Source organism: Nipponia nippon, unplaced genomic scaffold, assembly GCF_047370975.1.
Source record: "Nipponia nippon isolate SJK-2023a ecotype South Korea unplaced genomic scaffold, ASM4737097v1 scaffold_1, whole genome shotgun sequence".
Classification (NCBI taxonomy): Eukaryota; Metazoa; Chordata; class Aves; order Pelecaniformes; family Threskiornithidae; genus Nipponia; species Nipponia nippon.
Window position 1 is genome coordinate 46,402,901 of NW_028262290.1, and position 22,732 is coordinate 46,425,632.

At 42.4% G+C, this 22,732-nt stretch overlaps 2 protein-coding genes across 8 annotated transcripts in view; one reads left to right on the top strand and one right to left on the bottom strand.

Moving 5' to 3' along the window:
- The window catches only part of LOC104019770 (ethanolaminephosphotransferase 1), a 60,016-nt gene extending 46,819 nt beyond the window's left edge, over positions 1-13,197 (top strand). For all 4 annotated transcript variants that reach the window (XM_087753793.1, XM_087753818.1, XM_087753807.1 and 1 more), the window contains exons 7-10: positions 1,778-1,826; positions 4,159-4,339; positions 8,259-8,441; positions 9,620-13,197. In XM_087753793.1, coding sequence (XP_087609919.1) covers positions 1,778-1,826; positions 4,159-4,339; positions 8,259-8,441; positions 9,620-9,685 — 479 coding nt within the window. In that variant the 3' untranslated portion in view covers positions 9,686-13,197. The remainder of the gene's footprint in view (positions 1-1,777; positions 1,827-4,158; positions 4,340-8,258; positions 8,442-9,619) is intronic.
- A 966-nt stretch (positions 13,198-14,163) lies between these two features.
- Positions 14,164-22,732, bottom strand: part of MAPRE2 (microtubule associated protein RP/EB family member 2) — a 100,945-nt gene continuing 92,376 nt past the window's right edge. For all 4 annotated transcript variants that reach the window (XM_087753846.1, XM_087753833.1, XM_087753839.1 and 1 more), the window contains 2 exons: positions 22,072-22,230; positions 14,164-16,318 (listed from right to left, as the gene is read on the bottom strand). In XM_087753846.1, coding sequence (XP_087609972.1) covers positions 16,247-16,318; positions 22,072-22,230 — 231 coding nt within the window. In that variant the 3' untranslated portion in view covers positions 14,164-16,246. The remainder of the gene's footprint in view (positions 16,319-22,071; positions 22,231-22,732) is intronic.

Consider the following 22,732-nt stretch of genomic DNA (forward strand, 5'->3'; position numbering starts at 1 on the left):
TAGCTAACTGGAGTGCACATTAAACACAGATCATTGTGAAGGCACTAAGCTTGCAAGTTTTAGAAATATATTTACAGAATACTTGGGATATTACTTCAATTGCACATCCTTCAGCTGTTTGATACAGAGTTCCTGCCATGGTAAAGAAGCAGAGCTCTTTATGTTACTTGTTTTCAAAAGCAAAACCAAGCAGGAAACATGTAAAAATGCAATACCTGAAATTATTTACAGGCTGGATAATCTTTTTTTCCCCAGTTCTTTGTTTCCTCCCCTTTAAAAGATAACCAGAAAGACTGGAGAAATAGATTATCTATTGCATCCCTTTTTACTACTTCTGTTTTCCAACAATCCTGATCTCCACTATTCCTGCTTTTTTCAGTTTTCCTTCTCTTGAGTTGCCACTCTGGCCAGAGCATGCTAAACACTCGGGTATGTCTTTGATGAGGCCTGAACGGTAAACACTGACATTTCTTGAGAGTCTGCTGTGCCACATTAGTCCCAGGACAAAGTAATCTGAAATCAGTTCTTTCCTCTCTTCATTCTTATTTTTCCTGGTTTCTAATAATGAGATTAAAGTTTGCTGCTTTTCTGTACAAACAGTACAGTGTGTTTCTTAAGTGAGATCTTTTTAAGGTAAAAACAGAAGGTTTACAACATCAGAGTGCTTTTCTTGCCCATAACAAAATAGGAATTATGTATTCATTTAGTGCACCAAACCCAATCCTCATGCCTTATAATATAAAAGCCGGGCAGAAATATGCTACCCAGAGCAATCTCCAAGCAGCAAACAGACCAAGGAAAAGCCCTTGACGTACAGAAAGTGGGGGAAAAAACCAAACCAGAACCAAAGAGCTCTGCAGGGAAACACATAGAAAATGGGTGTCACAGATTAAAAAAGGATTATATATATTTTCACCAGGTAGGCTGACTGATACTGTTGCTTTTTCACTTAAACCTTGAACTTCCACTTCTTGCTGGAGGTCTTCTTTGACCCTTGGGTGGACCAATGTATCTGGGATGTGGGTGTTGGATGGGGTACAACTGGGTCTTCAGGCAGCTCCAGGGCTGCTAGCAGCTGTGTTGGTAATACCGGCCGCAGTGCAGATAGACACAGTGTTAGCAAAGGTGAATTCCTTGTCCTTTGTGGGTTAAAGCTGAGCTCCGGAAAGGTCACAGCTGTATTAAAAAAAAATAGTAAAAAAACCTCACTCGTTCAAATGATGGCCATATCATGAAAATTAATTCATTTCAGCCATTGTATCAGCAAAGCAGATCATTAGGTGAACCTTAGTATATTGAACTATGAACCTGTTATTATTTCCCCAGTAATGTGGGCAGCCCTGTTTGAGGTCTTTATATGTCCCATTGGGAAGCTTTTGGTGTCAGACCTGTTTTTTTTTTTCTACATAGACAGAGAGCAGCTCATGCAAACTGGGGCCGTGATCTTTCTTGGGTCCAGCAGAGGAACCTGTATGACAAATAACTGATCCTACCTGCTAACTGCATCAGAATTTTTAAAAATCTTTCTGATCTTGTCACTCATTACACAAGAAAATCTGTATCAGCAACTATTTCTAGCAGCTAACTTTTGGAAAAATGAGGAAGGTTTTATTATTGCTTAAAGCCTCCAAACTCAGTTCGTATCTTGTAATGAGTACAGCAATACTGAGTAATTTTTAAAATAGCACACTAGCTTTGTTATCATAGAAGAAAACTCTGAGGTCATCAGTGTAGCAGGACTGTATATCATTACATATGTAATCTTTTTCTCTTCCAGGCTTCAGTGTCTTTCTTTCGTTTCCACAAACGCTATACAACATTCACAGGTAAGTTAGTTATCATTAAATAAGTTCTATCCCTTCCCATTTAATTCTCTATATTTAACAGTTTCCCCACTTGAGAAATAAATGTAATGCCTGAAGTAGCCTACCTTCTTTCAGCCAGATGCTGTCCTGATAATGTAGTAAAAGGTTTTTCTGGTCAGTTTTGAGAATCTGACTGGTTTCTTTTCCATGTTTATAACTCCCATCCTCTTCCTTTCACTTGCCATTCTCCAGGCAGTCTCATGCTGGTCCTGCACAGTAAACTGATGAAAGCTCTGTAGTTATAAACACTGCATTTTATTTGCAGTCAAATGTGATTTGTAACTTCTACCTGCACTAAGTAAAATTCTGTAGCTGATCATCCTGCACTCCATTAAGTACTTTATTGTCTTCCAGATCCTTCTGTAAAACTCTTCTCTGTATGAAGTCTGCAGACAATTGCCATCAGATACAGGCTAGGCAGGTGGCAAGCTGTGATTACATCTAAGAGTTGGCTTGCTGCACCTAGGCATTTTATACACGGTTAGTTTATACTCCGATGGCCTATTTTTACTAATGGCGCCTGCCTTCCTCTAGTATTTGCTAGCTCATTTCACTCCTCTGTCATATCAGGTCTTTCAGATCCTAAGTGTCCTGAAGGAGGGACTGTCACTGCCTGTCTTCAGGAATTAGTCAGAATTAATATTAACATTTAAATTTTGGAGAGACTGGAAGAAAGGCAATAACGCATCGCTCCTACGTAGCCCTTTTCATGTCGCAGTACTCAGTGTAGTTAATGAAAGCATGACTAGCCCCGAGTTTGGGGCAGGAAGAATGGAGAGGCAGGAGATGGGGGGCAGGAAAGGCTGAGATCCCGCAGAAAGGCTGGGCTTTGGGGCAGGGTGCTGGGAGCAGCAGCAGGAGCGGGCTGGGGACCAGTGGTGCAAGGGACTCGGGTTCGGGGAAGACTGGGAGAACTGGAGGACAGCACCTTGGGCACGTCAGTCCCTGGCAGCAGCAGCAGCATTTACCTCACTGAACGTTTAGTTTTTGCTTTCTTTCCTCTCATGTCAGGACTTTTGTTTAGTGTTTTCCTTTTCAAGTCATCATTTGACATAGTTTCTCTCAAGCCTTCTGGTGGGTTTATCATTCCTCTGAACAGAAGAGCACATTAATTCTAAACATCCAGTCAGGGTTGCTTGAAGGATGCACACACAAGCTATTTGGTGATGAGGAATTTGAGTTTTCCAATCATCTTCTCTCTTTCTTCATCCTGCTGCCTGTTATCAGTTGTTATTTTTTCAGAAGAATAATCTTTTTTGGAATGAGAAAGATATTTATTGGATTTTTGTCTAGCTATTTCTATAAATACAAGGCCAGGCTGGATGGGGCTTTGAGCAACCTGGTCTAGTGGAAGGTGTCCCTGACCATGGCGGGGGCGTTGGAACCAGATGAGCTTTAAGGTCCCTTCCAACCCAAACCATTCTGATTCTATGATAAATACAAACGTTCAGAGATTTTAAACAGGACATTTCCCAGTACACTTCAAACACAGAATTGCTCTTCTGAACTATTGGTATGAAGAAATAAATGGTTTAATGATTGTGAACTTCAGTAAATTAAACCTCCTACTCCTTTTATAACCTCTCAATGAGTTTTGCTTGAGTGAGAAAGATGCAAGATAGATGCAAAAGCTCTTGATCTTACAGTTACCTTTTTTCCTAGCTGACAGAAAATAGTCATTTACTACCTTTAATAGTACTACCTTTAAAAGACAGCTTAGAATATCCACAAAACTACGACCCATCATTAATTTTCCTGTACTCTAATTAGCAAAAAAAGTCTCCCCTTTAGGCTGTACTTTGGCAATGGTGCAGGATTGTCTAGCAACATCACCTGTAGACCTCAACAACAGCCATGCCTGCCAGCCATGTGCTTGGCTGTGTTGCCACTGAAAATGTGGGGCGTATTGGCTGAAGTCATTTCATGCTTCATGTCAGAAGTTTCATCCTCTAAAAAAATATATATTTTGAATTCACCACAAGCCTGCATGCTGTGCATTTGGATGACAATTACAACAACGGAGCTACTGTAGCTCACTTTGTGTGCAATGATGAGCTGGTGAAGCTGACCAGAAGCTGTGTGGATAAAACTATGTCATTTTATCCCAGAAATAAATGTTACTTGGGTATCCTACAATTTCTCATAAAATGCCTGGGTATCTAGCACATTCGCACAGGTAGTTGTGTTGCAAGCTGAACTCTTGGGCTGAGTTTAGGCTAGAGTTTGAAGTTACTGTGCAGAAATAGAATGGATAAATTTTCTTACTCCATAAAATGATTGTATTTATTTACAGAGCACATTTAAAGAAAACACTGAAGAATGATTCTTTGTATGAAGGACTCCTACCTCTTGTGTCACCTCTATTGCTGTTCATTCTTCTTACAGTCTGGGTGGTTTTATCTCCAGGCAACATATTAGCAAAGCAACCAAGATTGTTTTTATGGATGGTTGGGGTTGCTTTCTCAAACGTTATTGTAAGTATGTTTGTGGTGGTGGTATTATTTAGAGAGAGCTTTCTGTTTTTATAATAATAAACAGAATAAACAGAAGGGAACAGAAACGGTAGTTAAAACTCAGCAGAATCACACTGCTCTTCTACCTCTGTGTTACCCTCTCTTGTATAAAGATACACCACAGTCGTTGTCTGGACACTTACGGTGCCGCAATACCTACTCTACCACAGCATAACATTGTTATGAGGGTTCTTTTTTTTTTCTGGGGAGTTCATGAACAGCCCTGCGGAGGCCCTACTTCCAGAAATATAACAGATACTCCCCAACACATAGGCAGAACTGGGGACTTGCTAAAGTAAAAGAAAGCTCAACACAAGCATCGATTTACCAGCAAGAGTTAGGGGGGTTGTAGCCTTCACCTGTTGTTGTGCCCATTAGTGTGGTACATGCATTCCTGTATCCCACAGCTCAGCTGATCCCACGTTTTCCCATCTACTGTTTGGAATAAGCGTTTTTTTAGGGAAAGACATAAAGAGGTGCAGGGGCCTTGTGATGGCGCTCTGCCCACAGGTTAGTTTCTCCTATACCACATCATGGTGACCAGTTTCCCCCTTTTAATGCCTGTGAGGCAACATAAACCTCGGTGAAGTAATGGCAAGGGCATCGAGACAGTAATGCTGAGCACTGCAGTTAGCCCAGGGCTTTCTTCGCCAGAGGAGGCCCTGTGCCTCTCTTCTTGCCAGGAGAGAGGCAAGGGAGCTGCAGCCCTGTAGAAAGGTGTTCCTCCATTTAATGCTAAAGTACCCTAAAGGATAGTGACTAGTGTCATTTTAAGAAAATAGTCTCCAACACCATCTAAAATTGTGTCACTGGGCAACACTACATCCAATGTAAAAAGTGAAGGGCTTGCCTTTCATTATGAGTTGCTTTAAAAGTGCCTTGCGTTATGAGAGACGTATTTGCAAATGCGGGATTTTAAAAGAGAAAGCATAACCCCTCTAGAAATTTGCATTCAGGAATGGAAAAGAAATCATAATTGTGATGCTTATGAGACGTATCCTATAAATGTACGTTTCTAAGGGTCACAAATCAAACGGTTCCATCTTAAGGACTTAATCTCACAACAGTTAGGTTATTTTCAGAAGTATAAGAAGTTTTATTGTATGCATTTTTCATCACCTAATCTACCCCTTTTTCTTAAGAGAACAATGTAGATTCCTAAATGAGAAATACAATTATTTCATACCAGTGGGGAAAGTGCTTTCAGAATTTGGCAGATGGCAGGTTCTGCACATACATCTTAACCAACTGAGAGCAATTGTGGCAGGACTCTTGCAGAAGAAAAATAGTATGGCAAACCAGAAGTTTCTTTGTAGACTACAACTTATTAGGCATTGAGTGCAATGCATATTCTTCAGGCCTTGTTTTTGATTTTACTGAAACATCTACTGCAGTGTTAGAGGTTCGCGTGAATTAAAAATGTATGCATGTTAGTGGAAATTATTAACATTTTAAAAGCAAGCATTAAAAATGTATGAGTGTTAGTTGGAATTTATAACATTTTAAAAGTGAAAAACGAGCCTGTATTTCCTTTCACCGCCTCTGATCCCTTATGCACACACGGTTCCTCCAGCATCAGAGTAAAGCTTGTCATGGCAGTGCTTTTCTTCTCCATGATACTCTGACACACTGGGTTTCCATTATCTGTTCTGTAGACCAGAACAGCCTGTGTTTCTCTTCCTGCCAGTATCTTGAACATCTCATGCCTTTGACAACATATTTAGTTGCCCAGCAGATCCCTTGGGCCAAACGCCTGGCCTCAGACCTGGCCTTGTAGCCGTGCAGTGTCAGGATGAGTAGGGAAGGCGATGGCCTCCTGGGAGCGGGCAGAAAGACGGGCCATTTCCAGCATTTTTGGCTAAACTAAGGCTTCCAAGGCCTAAAAAAGGAAAGCTGCTTATGCCTGACATGAGGACTTCTTTCCCTAGTCCCCACGGCCGGCAGCGGGACTGCCTATGTGTTGACCACCCCTCTTGCTGAGAGGCTCAGACCTTGCTTTGAGATTTGCTCGTAGGGCAACTCTTAGTAATATTCAGGTCTGAGCAAATCACCATGGAGCACAACTGTCACAGCTCCCACTTAGGAAGCCCTTAGAGGCACGTGTTTGAGTCCAGGAGGAGGGGAGAGAGTGGGTAAGTCAGTCCTGCAGAGGGGACCTTCAGCCATCACCATAGCAGGAGCGCAGTGGCCAACATGGTGGCCGGCTGATGAGTAGGGGCAGCTCAGACTCAGGAGATGCTTTATGAGGAACCTCCCAGGGGAGATGGTAAGAGAGAGGACACTAAGGACCTACCAAGGGGTACAAACCACAGCTGCTAGAGGTTAAAATTCAGGAGGATCAGGGTAGCATTGCAAGGTGTGGGCAAGGGGGATGGAAAAGCACTGGGCATAGTCCCATCGCCTTACCTTTTCTTTGCAGTCTGCCTCTCCAGACTTCAGCACTTTCATCTCCTAATGCCGTTTTTGCCTCACTTGTAGTGTAAGTCAGTGCTTCAGGACCAGGGGGAATAAGGAATTGAGGGAGGAGCGCAGACCATAGTCCATTTTGCAGTCCTGTGATACACTGAAGGTGAATTGCTCCAAATCTTAATAAGCAATCTTTATGAAAAATTGAGTACCGTACTTAAGATGGTGTAATAATGGTTTAAAACAATGTGAAATCCAACCTCTGGACAGGTGCAATTATTCAGCCAGAAAAATTATGGCTTGTAGATTGCTTTAGCAATTTCTGATACCCTGTGGAATGATTCCCAAAGGGCTCATAAAACTAGTGTTATTCAAAAAATTCATAATCAATACTGATAATGCATTGTAAGCAAAAATATTTACAGTAGCTACAAATGCTTACTACTTTCATTATTGAAAGTTTATTATATTTTCATGGTTTATTTTTGCATTCTTCAGCTTTCACTGCACAGACAGTAAAGCCAGTATTTTTTCCCTATGGGCAGACTCCTACTGCTGCTGTCATAGGATTTCAGACACTGCACAGGGAATTAATTTTTCATTCTTCTACTGGTTTCAGGATACACAAAATCTGTTTTTAACCACATTTAAATTTTGATAGAAACTTAAATAGAAAAATATTTCAGCTGTGCCTAAATCCCTGCTTTTTAAAAAAGAATAGTGTATATGAGACACATTTCTTAAGAAGTCTAAACCAGGTAAAACACTTAAGTGCGCTTAACTGGTTTTAAAAATCTGAACTTCAACTCATCACGTTTCAAGAAGTCAGTAAAATTAAGCTAATTGCTTTCAGTTAAACCACGTGCCATATATTCATTTTTTTCTGCCATTCTGAGTGGGATCCCTTTCCCTGCGCCCCCAGCTACATCTCCAGGGAGTCCACCACCATGACTGAGCCAAGAAAATGGTGTTTTAGTACATGAAGGAGTGCTAGAAAAGAAAAACAGGATTTAAAAGTGGCATATATTACCTTCCCTCCCTTCTATACAATGAACCAGAATATATTTCTGTCATGCCATGTGATTAAAATACCAGTACGCTCTCCCAGTGATTCAGTGGTGGCACGTTTGATTTGGGATCACAACTTTACGAGCCTGTGTGGAAGCACGAGGCGTCAAACAACTCCCCTTGTGCGCAGATGTGCTTCGGCTCATAAAGCAAAGCGTGTCAAAACACTGTCTCCAGAAAAGAAGTGTGTATTTTAAATTACTTGTAATAAAGCCCTTTAAGACTCACAGACAATAAGGCACAAAGGTGTATCTATAGTAGTCTTCACACCAGAAACAAGCCCCATTTTGAACTCTAGCCTTGTTTTCCCCTCGTCAAAAGCAACCTGCAGAGAAAATGGACGTACTTTTGCTTAGACCCCCGGGCTGACCCAGCGCTTCTCACCTGGCACCTTTTGCTCCGACAGTGCAAGGTGATCATCTGCCAGATGAGCAGCACCCGGCCGGAGCTTTTCCACTGGTTCCTCTTCCCACTGGCGCTGGTTGTCTACGCAGCCATCTCCGGGCTGCTGGGCTGGACGGAAGAAGCGGTGCTCGCCGTGTTCACCGTGCTGGTCACGGCCGCCCACGTGCACTATGGGGTCTGCGTGGTGAGCGGGCGCCTCCAAAGCGGCCACGGGAGAGCTCCACTGGGGCGGGGAGGAAGATGGGGTCTGGGAAGGGTTTCTACGCTGTCTAGCTGGGGCAGTGTCCGGGAGTCTGAATGTTCAGTTATGGGGTTTTTTTTCCTGTGTATTGTTTTATTTAGTCTAAAGTTAAAAAAAAAAAAAAAGTCAGTTTACTGGAGGCAGTGCCTTTTCGCACATGCAGCAACTTCAGTGACTTGAATTATTCCAGCGTAGCCGACTGGTTTCGGCTTTAAACCCACCGCAATCAGAATATTTATGGACTGGTTTTAGGTAGCAGTCGACCCACATGGGATGAATGTTCCCACCCCATTTTTTTCCCTTTCTTCTTCCCGAGGTTACTTGACTGAAAAAATAGGAAGGTAAAATGCAAAGTGACATGAACAGAATGCATAAGGTTAACTTTGCTTTTAATCTGCAAGCAAAATAGCCGTCCCAATTTCTAATCTTTCCTTGGCCCTCTGTTAGCACCTCTGAGGCTGGACACATGAATGGTTTTCCAGTTCACTCAGTCTTACCAGCGCATTTTTGTGTCTGCTAGATATCAATTTTGTCATTTATTGTCATCTGAAGTACTGCTTCAATTCATTTTTCCTCAGTTAATGTCCTCTTTTCTAAAGCGTATTGTCAAATAATCCTAAGGAAAGCGTCTTAATGGGGGGTTGCTTTTAGCTAAAACACCTTGCATGGCAAAGATCTCATTTCACAGGGAGTTTGTCAGCATTCTTTTATTTAGGATACACCATTGGGACGTAAGGATTTTTCTTTGAAAGAAGCCTTTTGTCAGCAGATACGGACATCACAGTAGATTTTACCCCAGCACTGATACGGGCCAGTCGGTGGAGGTCAGAATGGAAACGCCTGGTCAAAATTCACTATTGACTGAGGGGGCCCAGCTCCATCACAGTTTATGTATCTGTGAATCTGGTCTGTAGCGATTTAACTTCCCATCAGTGTGCTGCAAGAGGAATGTAAAGACCACAGCTCTCTTGCGTGAATGCTTGTAGGACCCCAAGTACTCGTAGGTCCCCAAGTACCTGAGGACTGTAGTTGGGTCCTCCCCTCTCTGACCGGGAGGGGAGAGACGGTGAATTGTGAAGCACGTACAAAACTGTTTGCTAATCTCCGTGATTTCTCTTTAGGGGAGGCAGCTGAGTGAGCACTTGAACATTTACATCTTTTCCCTGAAGAAACGTGTCCAAGAATGAACACCTGCACTATGATCAGACTGTAACACTTGACGTGGAGATTCACAACTCTTCTGATGTGATAAATAGTTGGAATTAATGTGAATAAAATAACGAAAGAATAAAATAGTCCAGATATCCGAACCACTGCGACAATGAGCTATGCAGCAAGATGCTTCATCTCAAGAGGAAGGTTCCTGTCCAGCAGAGAAGTGTTTACCAAGTTGTTCTGCTGCTCATATTCATTCTCTTCACTAATGCCGTGTTACTGCCCTCTTTGAAGCTTTTGTCTTCCTCCTCCTTGCCACTGTGTCCAAAGTCCTGGATAAATCCATGACGGGTTACATGAGATCCTTGATGGTTTATAACCAGCACTGGTTTTGCCCAGCCTAGTCACCAGTGGGACCCTGGCGATGCAAACCCTCCCTGTATGGCCTTCCCACTCAGACATCTGTGCCTGCTTCATTTTCCATATTTATTTTTCTCACAACTCATTTCTTCCATACAACCTCCTGAAGGACTTATGCACATTCAGTCTTTTCCTCACCTCAAATGAATGTGTGAAGAAAAGAGAATGAGCTCAGAAAGCTATGGATACAGAAAAGTGTTTTTGAAACGTATGATTTTTTTCCCCCCACATTAAGATGAGTCTCAGCTGACCTGTATCTGTCAGAAATGCAGGCTCCGTACAGCAGCAGCTGGCCCTTATACTTATTTTCTAGGCAGTAACAAATGCATTGTTGATATTTTGGTAGCAACAAGCAATATACCCTACAAAGGTAACCAGCTGAGAATAAATTTGGCCAAAAAACCTTTGAAGATTCTCATATTTCCCTGCAAAACTAGTTAGTCAGACCTCATCTATGAGTGCAAAACGCTATGCAAATAATTTGCGCGTGTGCTTGAAACATATTCTTGTGGGTTTAGATAATGACGAAAAAAATTGAGACAAGAAAAGCTTTTTTTAGGCATTCTACATTTGCATCCAGATGTGCACTGCTCACTTCATCTATAATATATGGAGGTTTTCTGCGTGCCTTGGAGGAAGGAGTAGGAATCTGAGTTTCATCTCTTTTCGTACGCTGCCCTAGCCAGAGGGACTCTGTGGCCTTGAAGCACTAATGAAACAATCTGTCCGCTTTCCCCAAGGTAAGCATTAGATTACATTTCTTGCACAGAGGGATGTGACTGACTGACTGGCATGTTCATTAACTGGTTAACTATCTCGCTTGCCAGAAGCAGGGCAGAAGCGCAGTTGTTCAGCTGCTGAGCCTTAAGTTCACCTTTTTCAGTTCTTAGACCATTTCTCTGGCTCTATCACTAGCCTGATCATTTTTGCCCAGTTAACATGCCCTTACATCAGTAGCTCCTATTAATATTTTCAGCTGAGCACCGACTGGTCATGTCTTCGTGAACAGCTTCAATTGAAGCTTGTACCGCCTGTTACAGTAGTTGACCTATCTCAACATCAGTAGGGCCGATGTCCCCTGGCAGCCCTTACCGTAGGTACCAGGGGACAAGCCTGCACATCAGCTTTCCCTCTTCACAAAGCAGAAATACCACACCGACTTGGAAAGTTTCTTATGGCTTGAAAGTATGCATGTTCCTCCTACCAAACAAGCATGTTGAGGGTCCCACCCCTCCAAATGAACATCGTACTACAGTCACGGTTCGGGTTAGGCAGAGGACACAGGTCATCCTGTTAATGCTGGTTTGGAGATTTTGCCAAGAGCCCCGCAGGGAAGCGAGGCTCCTGCGCCCTCCGGCACTGCTGCAGTCCAGCTCCGGGGCTGCAGCTGGAGCAAGGAGAGGCGTCTTCCCGCCTTCCTCCCCGCTGGTGGGGCAGCCGTGCCCCTGCCCTGTGTGATGCCCAGGGAGCAAGCATGGGGTCTCCTGAGGCACTCCCCACTTGCCCAAGGACTGTCTTGCTTAGAGTGAGGCTGACGGCTGTTTATTTAATGAGGGATGCTAAAAAAGACAGTTCTGACTGCGTTTGAAGGGGAACGACGACTTTGATGTAGGCATGCACCCAGCAATTTCACTGTTCGATGAAGTTAAATGTTACATCCGATACCAGATACACTGCCACAAAAGTCTCACCTATTTCAACAGTTTCTATTTAACCTGTCCATCAAAAGTATCTAGAGGAAGTCCTGACACACACAAAAAAAAGAATAAACAAAACAAAAATACCTCTGGATTGAATGTGGTCATACTGGAGGAACTCTATGGACAGGCTTCGCTTTTCCCTCTGTCTTGCACCTATTTATGAAACGGTTGGAAATAAGGGTCACAGAAGCAGCACAATTGGATGCACTGTAAAGGAGTATTTGGAAATATTTCATTAAATGAAATTACAAAACTTGAACTGCCACAGCCTGCCTGCACTTGTACCTTTCTAAAGAGAAATACAGTATCACTTTTAAAGGAAATTAAGCTCCGGACAGCTTTTTCACATTCGGTATGAAGACATGGCAAATAACTTTCTTTTTTTCCTTTTTAAAGCAACTTGTCACTACAATCTCTATAAAGACAAGTATAAAAACAGATCATGTATTGCACAGTGTATATATTGAATTGTTAGCCATCTTAGATGGTACCTGGTTCAACAAATGGGAATAAAAATGCTTTTTTTATAGGGCGGTATGATCACAGATTTATTTTGCAAAGTCAGATAATGGTAGGAAGATGGCCTAACAGTCTTAACAATATTTTTTGGTCACAACATTGTGGCAGAAAGTTTTCAACTGTTTGAAATGGAAAATATATTACTTCTTTTTTATGCTGTTGAGCATTTGCACTAGCCCAAAGACATGCCTCCCCCCTGGTCTTATGAAATCCAACTAACCTGGCGCTGCTCTCCCAGGTTTGAGCACCCAGGTTGGAAATGGGCTCCTCTGGCCCTGGCTTCAACCTGCCCCCTCTACCAGGAACCTTCCCTAAGTGGGGCTGGGCAGTGGCTCAGCCCCAGCCCCGGGGATACCCGAAGGCAGTGGGAGGGCTCGGGTTGACCTCTTGGTGGTGGGACACAACCAGGTAGCTTGAACCCCTGGCAGAAAGAGGCCCTGGCTCAAATCCCTGGAAATTTAGCAGCAACTACTGCAGCAACATGGCTCATGCGGCAAAAGATCAGAGCAAAAGATCAGAACTGTGTGAATTACAATGAAGTTTCCCCCTTTTCTTCCAAAAAAATGAATATTTTAAAAGCCACCTACATTTTAGATTAGGTACTGCACTGAAGATTCATCCCTGAATACTTGGCCACTGCAAGAAAAGTCCACTGGGAGCTTCAGTGCCCTTGCTAAAGTACTCTCTTCACCTCCCAGCTGCTGCGAGTTTTGCTTTTGCTTTATCAAAACCGAGATACAGCAAGAGATTTAGTATTCTGAAATAAGAAAGCTTTTACCATAAAGAAGAATGTTCCGTTTACATGCACACGCTCACAAGCATTCTCTTTTTTGATTTGTAGAAGGGGATAGAGTTGCTGAGCTCTTGGGGAAACAGATACTACCTACACACACACGGAATAGGTGAACTTTTTTTTTTTTTTTAAAGCAGCTGCCTTTTTCTTCCTGCTCCCATATGCAGTCTCTAATGGAACAAAAATATGTAGTTAAACAGAAAAGTATTATTTTAGAATGTTTTGAATAGTCTCTAGAGCTAGACAGATTTTAACATATATTTTTTTATTAAATATGTAAAAAGATAAACGCAAGTCAAGTTATTCACATATTCAGACAAAAATCTACTCTACCATGCGACAATTTGTGGATAATGTAAAATGACTGATACATCTGAATAAGACTTTTTGTATCTATTATGCCATTACTTATCGATTTATAATTAACAATACATATGTTTACATTCCTTTCAGTTTACATTTAATATATAACCAAAGCTTTATGGTGTGCTATTTAGTAAAGGTAATTACAAATGCATATTAAAACCATAACGGAATAACGGGTTACTCACAGGGGGTGGGGGAGGAGGACAACTCTTTCCCCTTTCAGAGCATCGCTCTCCCCTCCGCACAGCCAAATTCCTAGTGCCCACGAGGTACTTTACTGCCCCGGCTCCCTACCGCAGTCGCTTCCCCCTTGACACAATCAGTGAGAGGGCTACGGTCTTCAGACCAGAAATAGGAGATAAGGAATTTTCAGGAAATGAAGTTCAGCTTTTTTTTTTTTTTAATTTTTTTTTTAAAATGTGCTTCAAAGAGAGAAAAGTAGAGAGGCACAACAGCCTGGCTATGAACCCTCCAGGGAGCTCAGCAACCCAACCATTTGCACCTTTAGAAAACCATTTTCTCTTGAAGTGCTCTCCATGCGCCTGCTCGGGTATTAGCAGAAGGATGAACCGCAGGAAGCAGAGACTGGCGCTGCTGAAATTAAGTTTATAGCCTGATCCCAAAGTCCTTGCCCCATCAGAAATCCCATACAGGTCAAAGGACATTCTGGAGACTGGAAAAAAATTAGTAACTGCTCTTCAGTTCAACAGTATTATGAAGAACTACCGTTTATTACAATGACAATTGTAATAAGTACATATGTTCTAATAAACACAAATACAACGAAAATGACAATTCCCCCATTTGTGGTGATTCTTGGAAATACTTGTTTTGGAATATACATATTTTTATAAACCAGACCTTATTTGTAACCAATCGGAAGGGGAAAGGAAAGCGCTGGCCTGCAGGCTGCAGTACTTGCACTTCATCACCGGGTAGGACGCGAGGTCAATGCTGGAGGCAAGGCTGGGAAACCGCCAGCCCGCAGGGTCCAGAAACTCTTCTGCTGAGCAGGGGGAGCAATCAGGGAACTGGAAATACCTGTTCCAATGCTTAACAGCATTTTATATATTGTCTGTGGCGCAACACAACAGCGGGGATCTCACATTTAACTAAGAGCCACTTAGCTGCAAAAGATCGATTAGGAACAGAAAACTGCGCGTGCATACGGGTGTGTGCTGGGAGTTGATTAATTGAAAACCTTTCTATGGAAGCATAAGCTGGGAACTTATGCTTTAGGAGCACGTGAAGGGCTAAGATGATTTAGCTGTTCAATAGGCTTCGGAGTTTTTCAGTGACTGCTGATTGGGATGGGACTTCCCTGTACCTGCTGAATCAGCATAACAATCCAGAATGAAGAAAATCAAGTGAGAGACCAGGAATGCCAAGCATTAAATATTCAGAGAGACTACAATGCGCAGTTTTACGAGAAAAATAAGGAATTCTTTATACACTTCAAGATACTTCTGTTTATAAAATACCACCATTTAGAACAGGGCGATGGGACCGCACTGGAAGGGAACGCTCTCACTGCAGACATCTCCAGGGCAGACGTGGTTCTGCACCGTGCCGGCCTCGCCGGAGGAAGGTCAGCCAAGCGCAGAACCGGCTCTGCACCCCTCGGTCGGCTGGTCCCCCTCCGGCGTGAGCTGTCTCCAGCAGGACTCCTCGCTGCCTCTCCGCGCTTCGGAAGCGGCCTCAACACCTGCGAGGTGTCCACCACCCACTTAAAGGGAGTTCGGGGGGGTTCAGGGCTAGTGCTGTTGCTGTTTTTTCCCCATGCCTTGCACTAGCGAGGAAATTTTCTGCCTTCCATACTTGTATTGGCCGGGGCAGCAGAGGGGGGAAGGATAGTAAAAAGAAATGGCTGGCCTACTTTGTCCTCTTCTGAGGGGTGGGAAGCCAAGTATGACGGCAGAGATCGTGTCCTGCAGCTACACTTCTGTCAAGGAGATTTCTCTCCTCCATTAGCACTGAGCTCTGCAGAGGCAGAGCTGAAGCTGGAGGCTGGGACTGGATTCCTCAGGAAGGAAGAAAAGCTGAGAAATGTCTATTGACTAGTCAGGAAACTGGGAGGGTTTTCAAAAAACTTAAGTGGATGTCTGTTCCTCCAGAAATAAGCCAAAAAACATACCATGCAGCTTTCTAACAAGCTTTCTAACACAGGGGTTTAAATCTCTCCTAGTGAAACAGATGCACTGCCTTCCATTTTGTGAAGACAGGAAAGGAATAAATGTGAACAACACAAGCGTTTTCCTCCACAACACACCTCATCGTTATGGCTTGAGTATGACTTCCACTGTATCCCTTTATTCCAATTGTTTGACCGAATTTATGCCCCAAGGCAGATGTACTAGAAAACGCGAAAGCACCACAAAGTGAGAGACACAGCTAGTGGTACGGTACTTCTTGCCACACAAAATGCCAATATAAATATGTTAGAACAAGTTACAAGTGTATCATACTTAAGACGAAAAAGAAAAAAAAATAAATATATATTTTTTTTTTAAAGAGCAGAACAAATCTCAAGCAGCCAAGTGGTGAAGTTGCAGTGATGTACAGTAGGTGATGTAGCCCTACAACCTCTCAGGAAGATACACTGAAAGAAGACGTCTGCAAATGCATCTTGGCAAAGTATGGGTACAGAATGCAGTGGTTGGCTGGCACTCACTATGGTACATAAATGTTAATGGCAGACTGGGAGTGAACTGATTTCAAGTTTGAGGCCACACATGTTTCGTTCTCCAGAAGAAAGTTCTCACACAAAATGAAAATTGTCAGAGACGCTGGGTGAGTCAGTACTCCTCCTGCTGCTGGGGCTGTTCATGGACTTGCTCTTCACCTTCATGCTCTTCTGTGTGGCTCTCCTGCAGGGAGAAAAAGACCCCAAAACATTCTTTAGCAGAAAGCATTTCTCATGTAATCTTGCCACCCCACAGTGCTCGCCATAGCCTAAAGCTTAACTTCTGATTTTCATGCACATAAGTACAAAATGAGCCGTAATCTGAGAAAAGTAGCAACTTGTAATAGTACAATAAAATGTATTTGCTTTGCTTTTAATCAAAGCACATGCAGTATTGACACTTCTCCAGAAAACGTTTTTAACCGAGTGTTAACTGTTCTGGTAAGTGAACATTTTGAATGGCTGGACAGTGAGATGTTCAACAGTTAGATGCTGTATCATAGCATCCTGATATTCTCCCCCATTTTCAGTTTGTGCAAGGATTTCTGAACCTGTCTGCTACAGTTTTCACACAATCTCCACTCTAGGTTTAGATCACTAAATGGTCAAGACACTTTTGCTATCACCTGCTCTAAAAACTAAACTCAGCCTCCTTTTTGAGGTCAGATATACTACTTTCCCAAAATGATATACTGATGCTAGACCAGAGTTCAAAGGTTACCAAAACAGTGATTTTTAGCAGTATCCAGAAAATATAACCAGACTTGCAAACACATTTTCTTTGGAAAAAAAAAAAAGTGCCCAGTATTCACTCATTTACAGAGCTACTGTTAAAAGCAATAATTGCTGATATACACTTCCCTTTTGCAAACAGTTACGATGCACAGTATTTTCCAGAGCTGCCTCTCTGAATATACATTGCCATTGCGAGAAGAATCCCTGAGAGAAAGGAAGGCTGGATCCTCACTGCCGGTGATACCAGTTTTAAACGGTTTCCGATTTCAAGACAACAGATCTGGTATCTTGAGTTGGCCTGGATATATCAGAGCTCAAGCAGTCTGGCTGAGTCTTAGGGCATTACTTCTGTATTCCCATTAAGTGCAGCTGCATGTACAGCTTTTCTCTCAAGCGGCTTCCATCTTTCCAGAGCACAGTTCACTGAAAAGATCCCACACATCTCCTCTCTGCCCTGCGTTAGTAGCGCTCCGCTGTAGGCAGCTCCAAAGGAAAACAGTTTTCCAAGAGACTGAGCTGCCATTCGCAACGCAGCCTCCCTGATGCAGTACCTCTGCAGAACTCGCCTGGCTCCTGGCAACTTTTGTTAGAAGCGACTGGCTTGAACAACAAACTTTAATAAATCGATACTGCTAACTTTTCAAATTTGAGGCAAAAATTAAAAGAAAAGGGAGGCCGTAATTTGAGTTTTCCCAGAATAGTTCAGAGCAGCTTATGCAATAAGAAAATATTTCCCTTCTGGCAATAAAATATTCGTATTTCTAAAGGGCAGGAACAGGAGAATAAGGTTCCTAACATTTGCTGATACAATGGAAACATTCAGCTGTTTACCACCTACAGAAACAGCCCAATTCCAGTCGAAAGCAAGCTTTCTATCACTCGGGTGCTATTTTCAGGTAGAAGCCACACACGTCAGTCAGAACAACTGCAGCTTAGCACCTTATGGCCCCTTGCAGGGAACGATGCCCTTATTACATACCGTAGGTACATCATGTCAAAACAGCTTTTTGCGTAGTATCTAAAAATCACAACTTCTGTGATGGCCTGCGAGGGTGCAAGACTTGCAGAGAACAGGAGTTTCACAGAGAGAAGCTGACAGCTGTGAGAACGTGGCCTTGCCTTATGGAGTGAGAGAACTGAAGCTTGTTTAGCTGCTGTGAGCTATGTTCCCTTAACCCCACCTATCCTAACCCTCCTTACGCGTTGAGGTGACCTGCTCTGGAATGCGCCTGTTCCATAGGCTCTATGTATGCAGAGTTTATCAGAGACACCTATTAGAAAGCCTCCTCATGCAGATTTTATAGGTCACGTACATGCTATTCTTTCATGCATATAATAGGAAAAGCCTCTAACCACAAGGAGTGGCTTGGGAACCTGCTCTGCAGCTCTGAAGAGTGGTGGCTCCTCTCTTGCTAGGCTTACCTTTGATGGAAATGGTAAATCTTATGTGACTACCTCAGAAGTTGTTCTGAGTCTTGGACACGTGCTTCTCAGTATGTACAGCTTGTATAAATACATGAAATGGGAACGACAAGAGTCACTATGCCCAGTTACCTTGGGACTGTGCAATCTCCTTAAATAGCATCCCCTAATAAGGAAAGCAGTGGAAGATCTATTTAGAGCATTTATTCCTGGCTTGGATCACACAACCATGGTCATCTCTCTCTCCCACAATGAGAGATGCTCTCTTTTGACCTTTCGAGCCATCTGCCTCAAACTATTCAGGTGTGCCTGTAGACTGACTTTACGAAAACCAGCTGCGGGGGAGGTGGGTGCTTCCTTCCAAAAGCAGCAGATGTAGTAGCTGCTAGAGCAGAAAGATACAAAACCAACTGCATTTTGAGCAGTTGCTTTGGAAACTTGAGCTGAACAACCGATAGATCAAATGGCAGCAATCCACCCAACTTCAGCATGAAGTGAACCAGAACAGCCAAAGCACAAGCTTTCCTCCATTTTTGCTTTATGGGAAGACCTACGTGGCTCTGGGTTTCATAACTAGACACACAGCCTCTTCTGGTTCAATAGTCTGAAGCTCTCCTACTGGCAGCCCGTATGACCAAATGCTTTATATCCTATCCAAGGTCTCAATGCTGTCTATAGCGGTGATAGCATGAGTGCTAGGGGCCGCTTCTCCCCACCACCCACATGTATCCTTAACACCGTTCTCCGTCAACTTTGATGCTTTTGATGAAGAAATAGCATTCCAAATGAGTGATTTGTAATCAAAAATTAGAAAGGATTACAGACTGATCAGCCAAACGTTAAATGACAATAGCAGATACAACATCCTTCTTGCATAAGCAGAGACATAATGATGAGGTTTAAAACAGAATCGTAACAGGGAAAAGGGAGCCTCTAAAAACAAGGAACCCAAATGGATTGGTATTTGTGCTGTAAGACTCAAAACCTCACCAAAATCAAGATAAAAATATAATTACAATAAAAAAAAGTCTTAAAAATTTAGCCTTTATTGAATTAAACAGAACAGAAGCTTATGAAGTGATATGGTTGAAACTACACTGTGACTTGGAATTCTGAAAAAATAATTAACACCCCCCTATGACATGAACTTGATAAAAACCTCTTCAGTGCAATACTACCATAATCAGACCTCTGGAGAATGCTTTTTATAGGGACTAAACTCTATACTTGCATTCTGAATTGTTCTACACAGAATTCACCTGACAGCCTACAATGCTCATGGGGGACCTATGAGCTACTGGGAGATTGACCACTTAAAGTGCTGTCCAGGTTTTTTTTCTTTTTGTTTTTTCTTTTAGGACAATTAAATTAAGCATAACAGAAAATTAAGTATAAAGGTAGACTTGTCCCTTCTGAATAAGAATGGTTGGTATGCAAAGTAGGACGTGATCTCTATGCCACATAGAATACAGTAGATGCCTGTCAACTTACAGCTGGGAAGGAAGAGTTCGAGATTTCTATCAAACAGTTATTGGAAGTATGAACTGAAAACAAATGTCAGTTAGTCACGATATTCAAGCACAAGGCTTTGGTTAGGGATCACTTGCGCAGCATGTGTGAGCTGCATTACCGCGCATCCTCTTCCTGAAGAAAAGCCTCAAGGCCACAGTATCATTTATAAATGTCACAAATCCTGAAAATTAATGTAATCCCTTTTTTCCTCTTTGCCTCTGTATACTTAAGACACTCTGAAACAGAGATTAAAAAAAAAAAATCTAAGCTGGATTTATGATGAACTCATTAGCAAGAAACAAGGAATGCTGGAGTTGCCTGTGGTTTGGGAACTGGGGCTATTTCCCATCTGGGGATTGGGAAAGCCCAACTGCTGTTACCAAGGGATTAACCTGAAAAATGCTGTGAGATACAGAATTTAACTTGGGACAAATTAATTACAGAGGGAGAAAAAAACAGAATTGAAGGGCAAAGCAGGGCAATGAGACAGTAAAGTCCAAAAACAAAAAGTAGGCAAGATCTGCATCAGTAAGGGAACCACAGTCTTTGGTTTAGTGCTAATGCACTGGGGTCTTTCCTCAGCAAATTACAGTCCATCTGCTAAGCTGAGGAGGAAATGCACCCTGGAAGATGAGGAGATGAAGTCTCCCACTAAAACGTACAAAAAAATTGTGTGGGGAACAGCCTCTGTATGCTGCTCTGGGGGAGCAGCGCTCTCCTGCTGAAGTGACATACCCAGCCTCCAACTGCAAACCCAGTTTAGATAAAGGCGTTGTCGTTGTATGTAGTTCATGCGCAGGCATGGATGATGCTTTCAACAGAGAAAGGTTTGGATGGAGGAAGCAGATAAAACACTGGGATGCAGGCTGAAGTAGAACATTTTGTAACGTGTTCTGCTAGTAAGGAAAACTGCAGGAAGAAAAGCAACAAATGCATTCCTTGGCGGGGAATCACTTGCTATTTAAGCCAACAGACAGACAGATGTGGTAGGGGTATGGGGAGAAGAGGGATTTTTCTGGCTTTGCTTTATAAATAAATCACTGTTCTTGAATCCAGAAGACATTTGCTCTGACCGCTACATGTATGTAATTCTTTTAGCCTGTTATCACATGCCTGGCAAATTTGTCTTATTGTTTATTCCTGTGAAATCATTGTTTCCTCCTCCTTTTCCTCTTTAGCACTCTCCCCGCACTGTTGAACAAATCCTCTTTCCCCTGTCACTTCTCATCTGAGCAATGGCCCTTGTCAGCAGCAAGCTTGTGTCCCTCTCGCACCTAACTTTCATTTATGCTCTACTAGTCTTTTTTAGAAAAGCATGTGAGTTACTAGTTGCTTCGGCACTATTTTTGATAAAAAAGCTGCTGCAACAGCTTTCTGGGAACAGCTATAAGACAGCCGACAGTACCACAGTGCTGCCAAGAGATTAAGTTGATGCTTATACACTCCAGAGCCAAAGCCATCATCTACTGGAGACTGAAGGGTCAATCGTCAGTACAGTGCATACAGGGATTTAGTTAACCTGAATGGGAGTAGTTCAGCTAAATCTCCACTGAATCATTATCCCTGAATATATCTGAGGAATTTAACTAGCACCCTTTGCAGCTTCTTGCTTCATTCAGTGTCTACAGCGCTAAGTCTGAGATGCAATGAGATTCTTGCTTAATCTTGCAGACAATACATTTCTGAAATTTTGGTAATAGAGGATTACTGGGTTTGCACAAGGAAGAATTTTCCCTATAGCAACAGGATAAAAAAATGCTAAAGAGCATTATCTCTGCAGATATTTGGCAACCTGCACCGTACACATTACAACACTGCCACATGGGCTAGAGAAGGTTCACAGCTGTAGACATTGAACAGCACCTCTGTCAGAGTTTCTGGGATTTTCAACACATTAAAGAACACGAGTAAAAGACTTGATGCAGAAAGGCGGAAGACAAAAAAACCCAAAAACTAAGGCTCAGAACCATATGAAATCAATTTAAAATTGTGACACACACCCTCCCATTTCAGATCAACTTCAGCAAACCTAGAATACAAAACCTACACCGAAGCAGCGAAAAGCAACCATCCTCCTGAATCCCTTCCCCAAGCTGAAAAGTCTGTTGGTTGCAAATGCAAACTTCCTTTTTGGGGGAGGAGGCATGGAAATCCTAGCTGCTACAATTCTGCTGACCTAAATATAGGACATGACCCAATACCGTGCTAATAAATTTTTATGAAATTAAGCTGTTTTGTCTAAATAAAAGACATTAAGCTTGAACTTACATGTTCTTCTGAAGCATAAAGGACTTCCATTAGCCGATTGACAAGGTCATTATTCTCTCCCCCGTGTTCTTGGCAGAGAAGTTCAATCTCCCTTAATTTGCCAAAGTAGAAATCCCTTTCCTTCTCCACGCCTTCAAGTGCAAGTTTTAATGAATGTACCTGCATATAAACCAAGATGTGATGCATCAGATGTGAGAGGCACTACAGACAAAACAACTCAGTCTAAAATTATGCATGGTAAACGTTCTTAAATAAATATTCAATTTTATAGCTTAAAATGAAGTCCACTTTTTTCCTGAAGTGCTAGATTGAACCTTACACAATAGAGAATAATAAATCAGGCTCCCCTATTACATCTCTTGGATATGTCTTAACCTTGATCCTTAAAGGTCAATTTTCTCGTTGCTCTTTTATACTGAAACCCAAAGCAGCAGTCCAGGAATCAGGGCTACTTAAGACTTGTTTCCTAACAAAGCTGCCAGAAGTGTCATGTAATGGTAACTACTAAAACTTTCAGCTCAGTACTTGCATTATTTTGCCTGGATTAACGTGTAGTTGTTGGGAAACCTACAATATCTCCTTGCCTAAAAGTACGTAGATCTAGCAGAAAAACTCACAAAGGGAAACGGTCTAGTTAGGAAATTAAAAGGTTCCCTAGTTG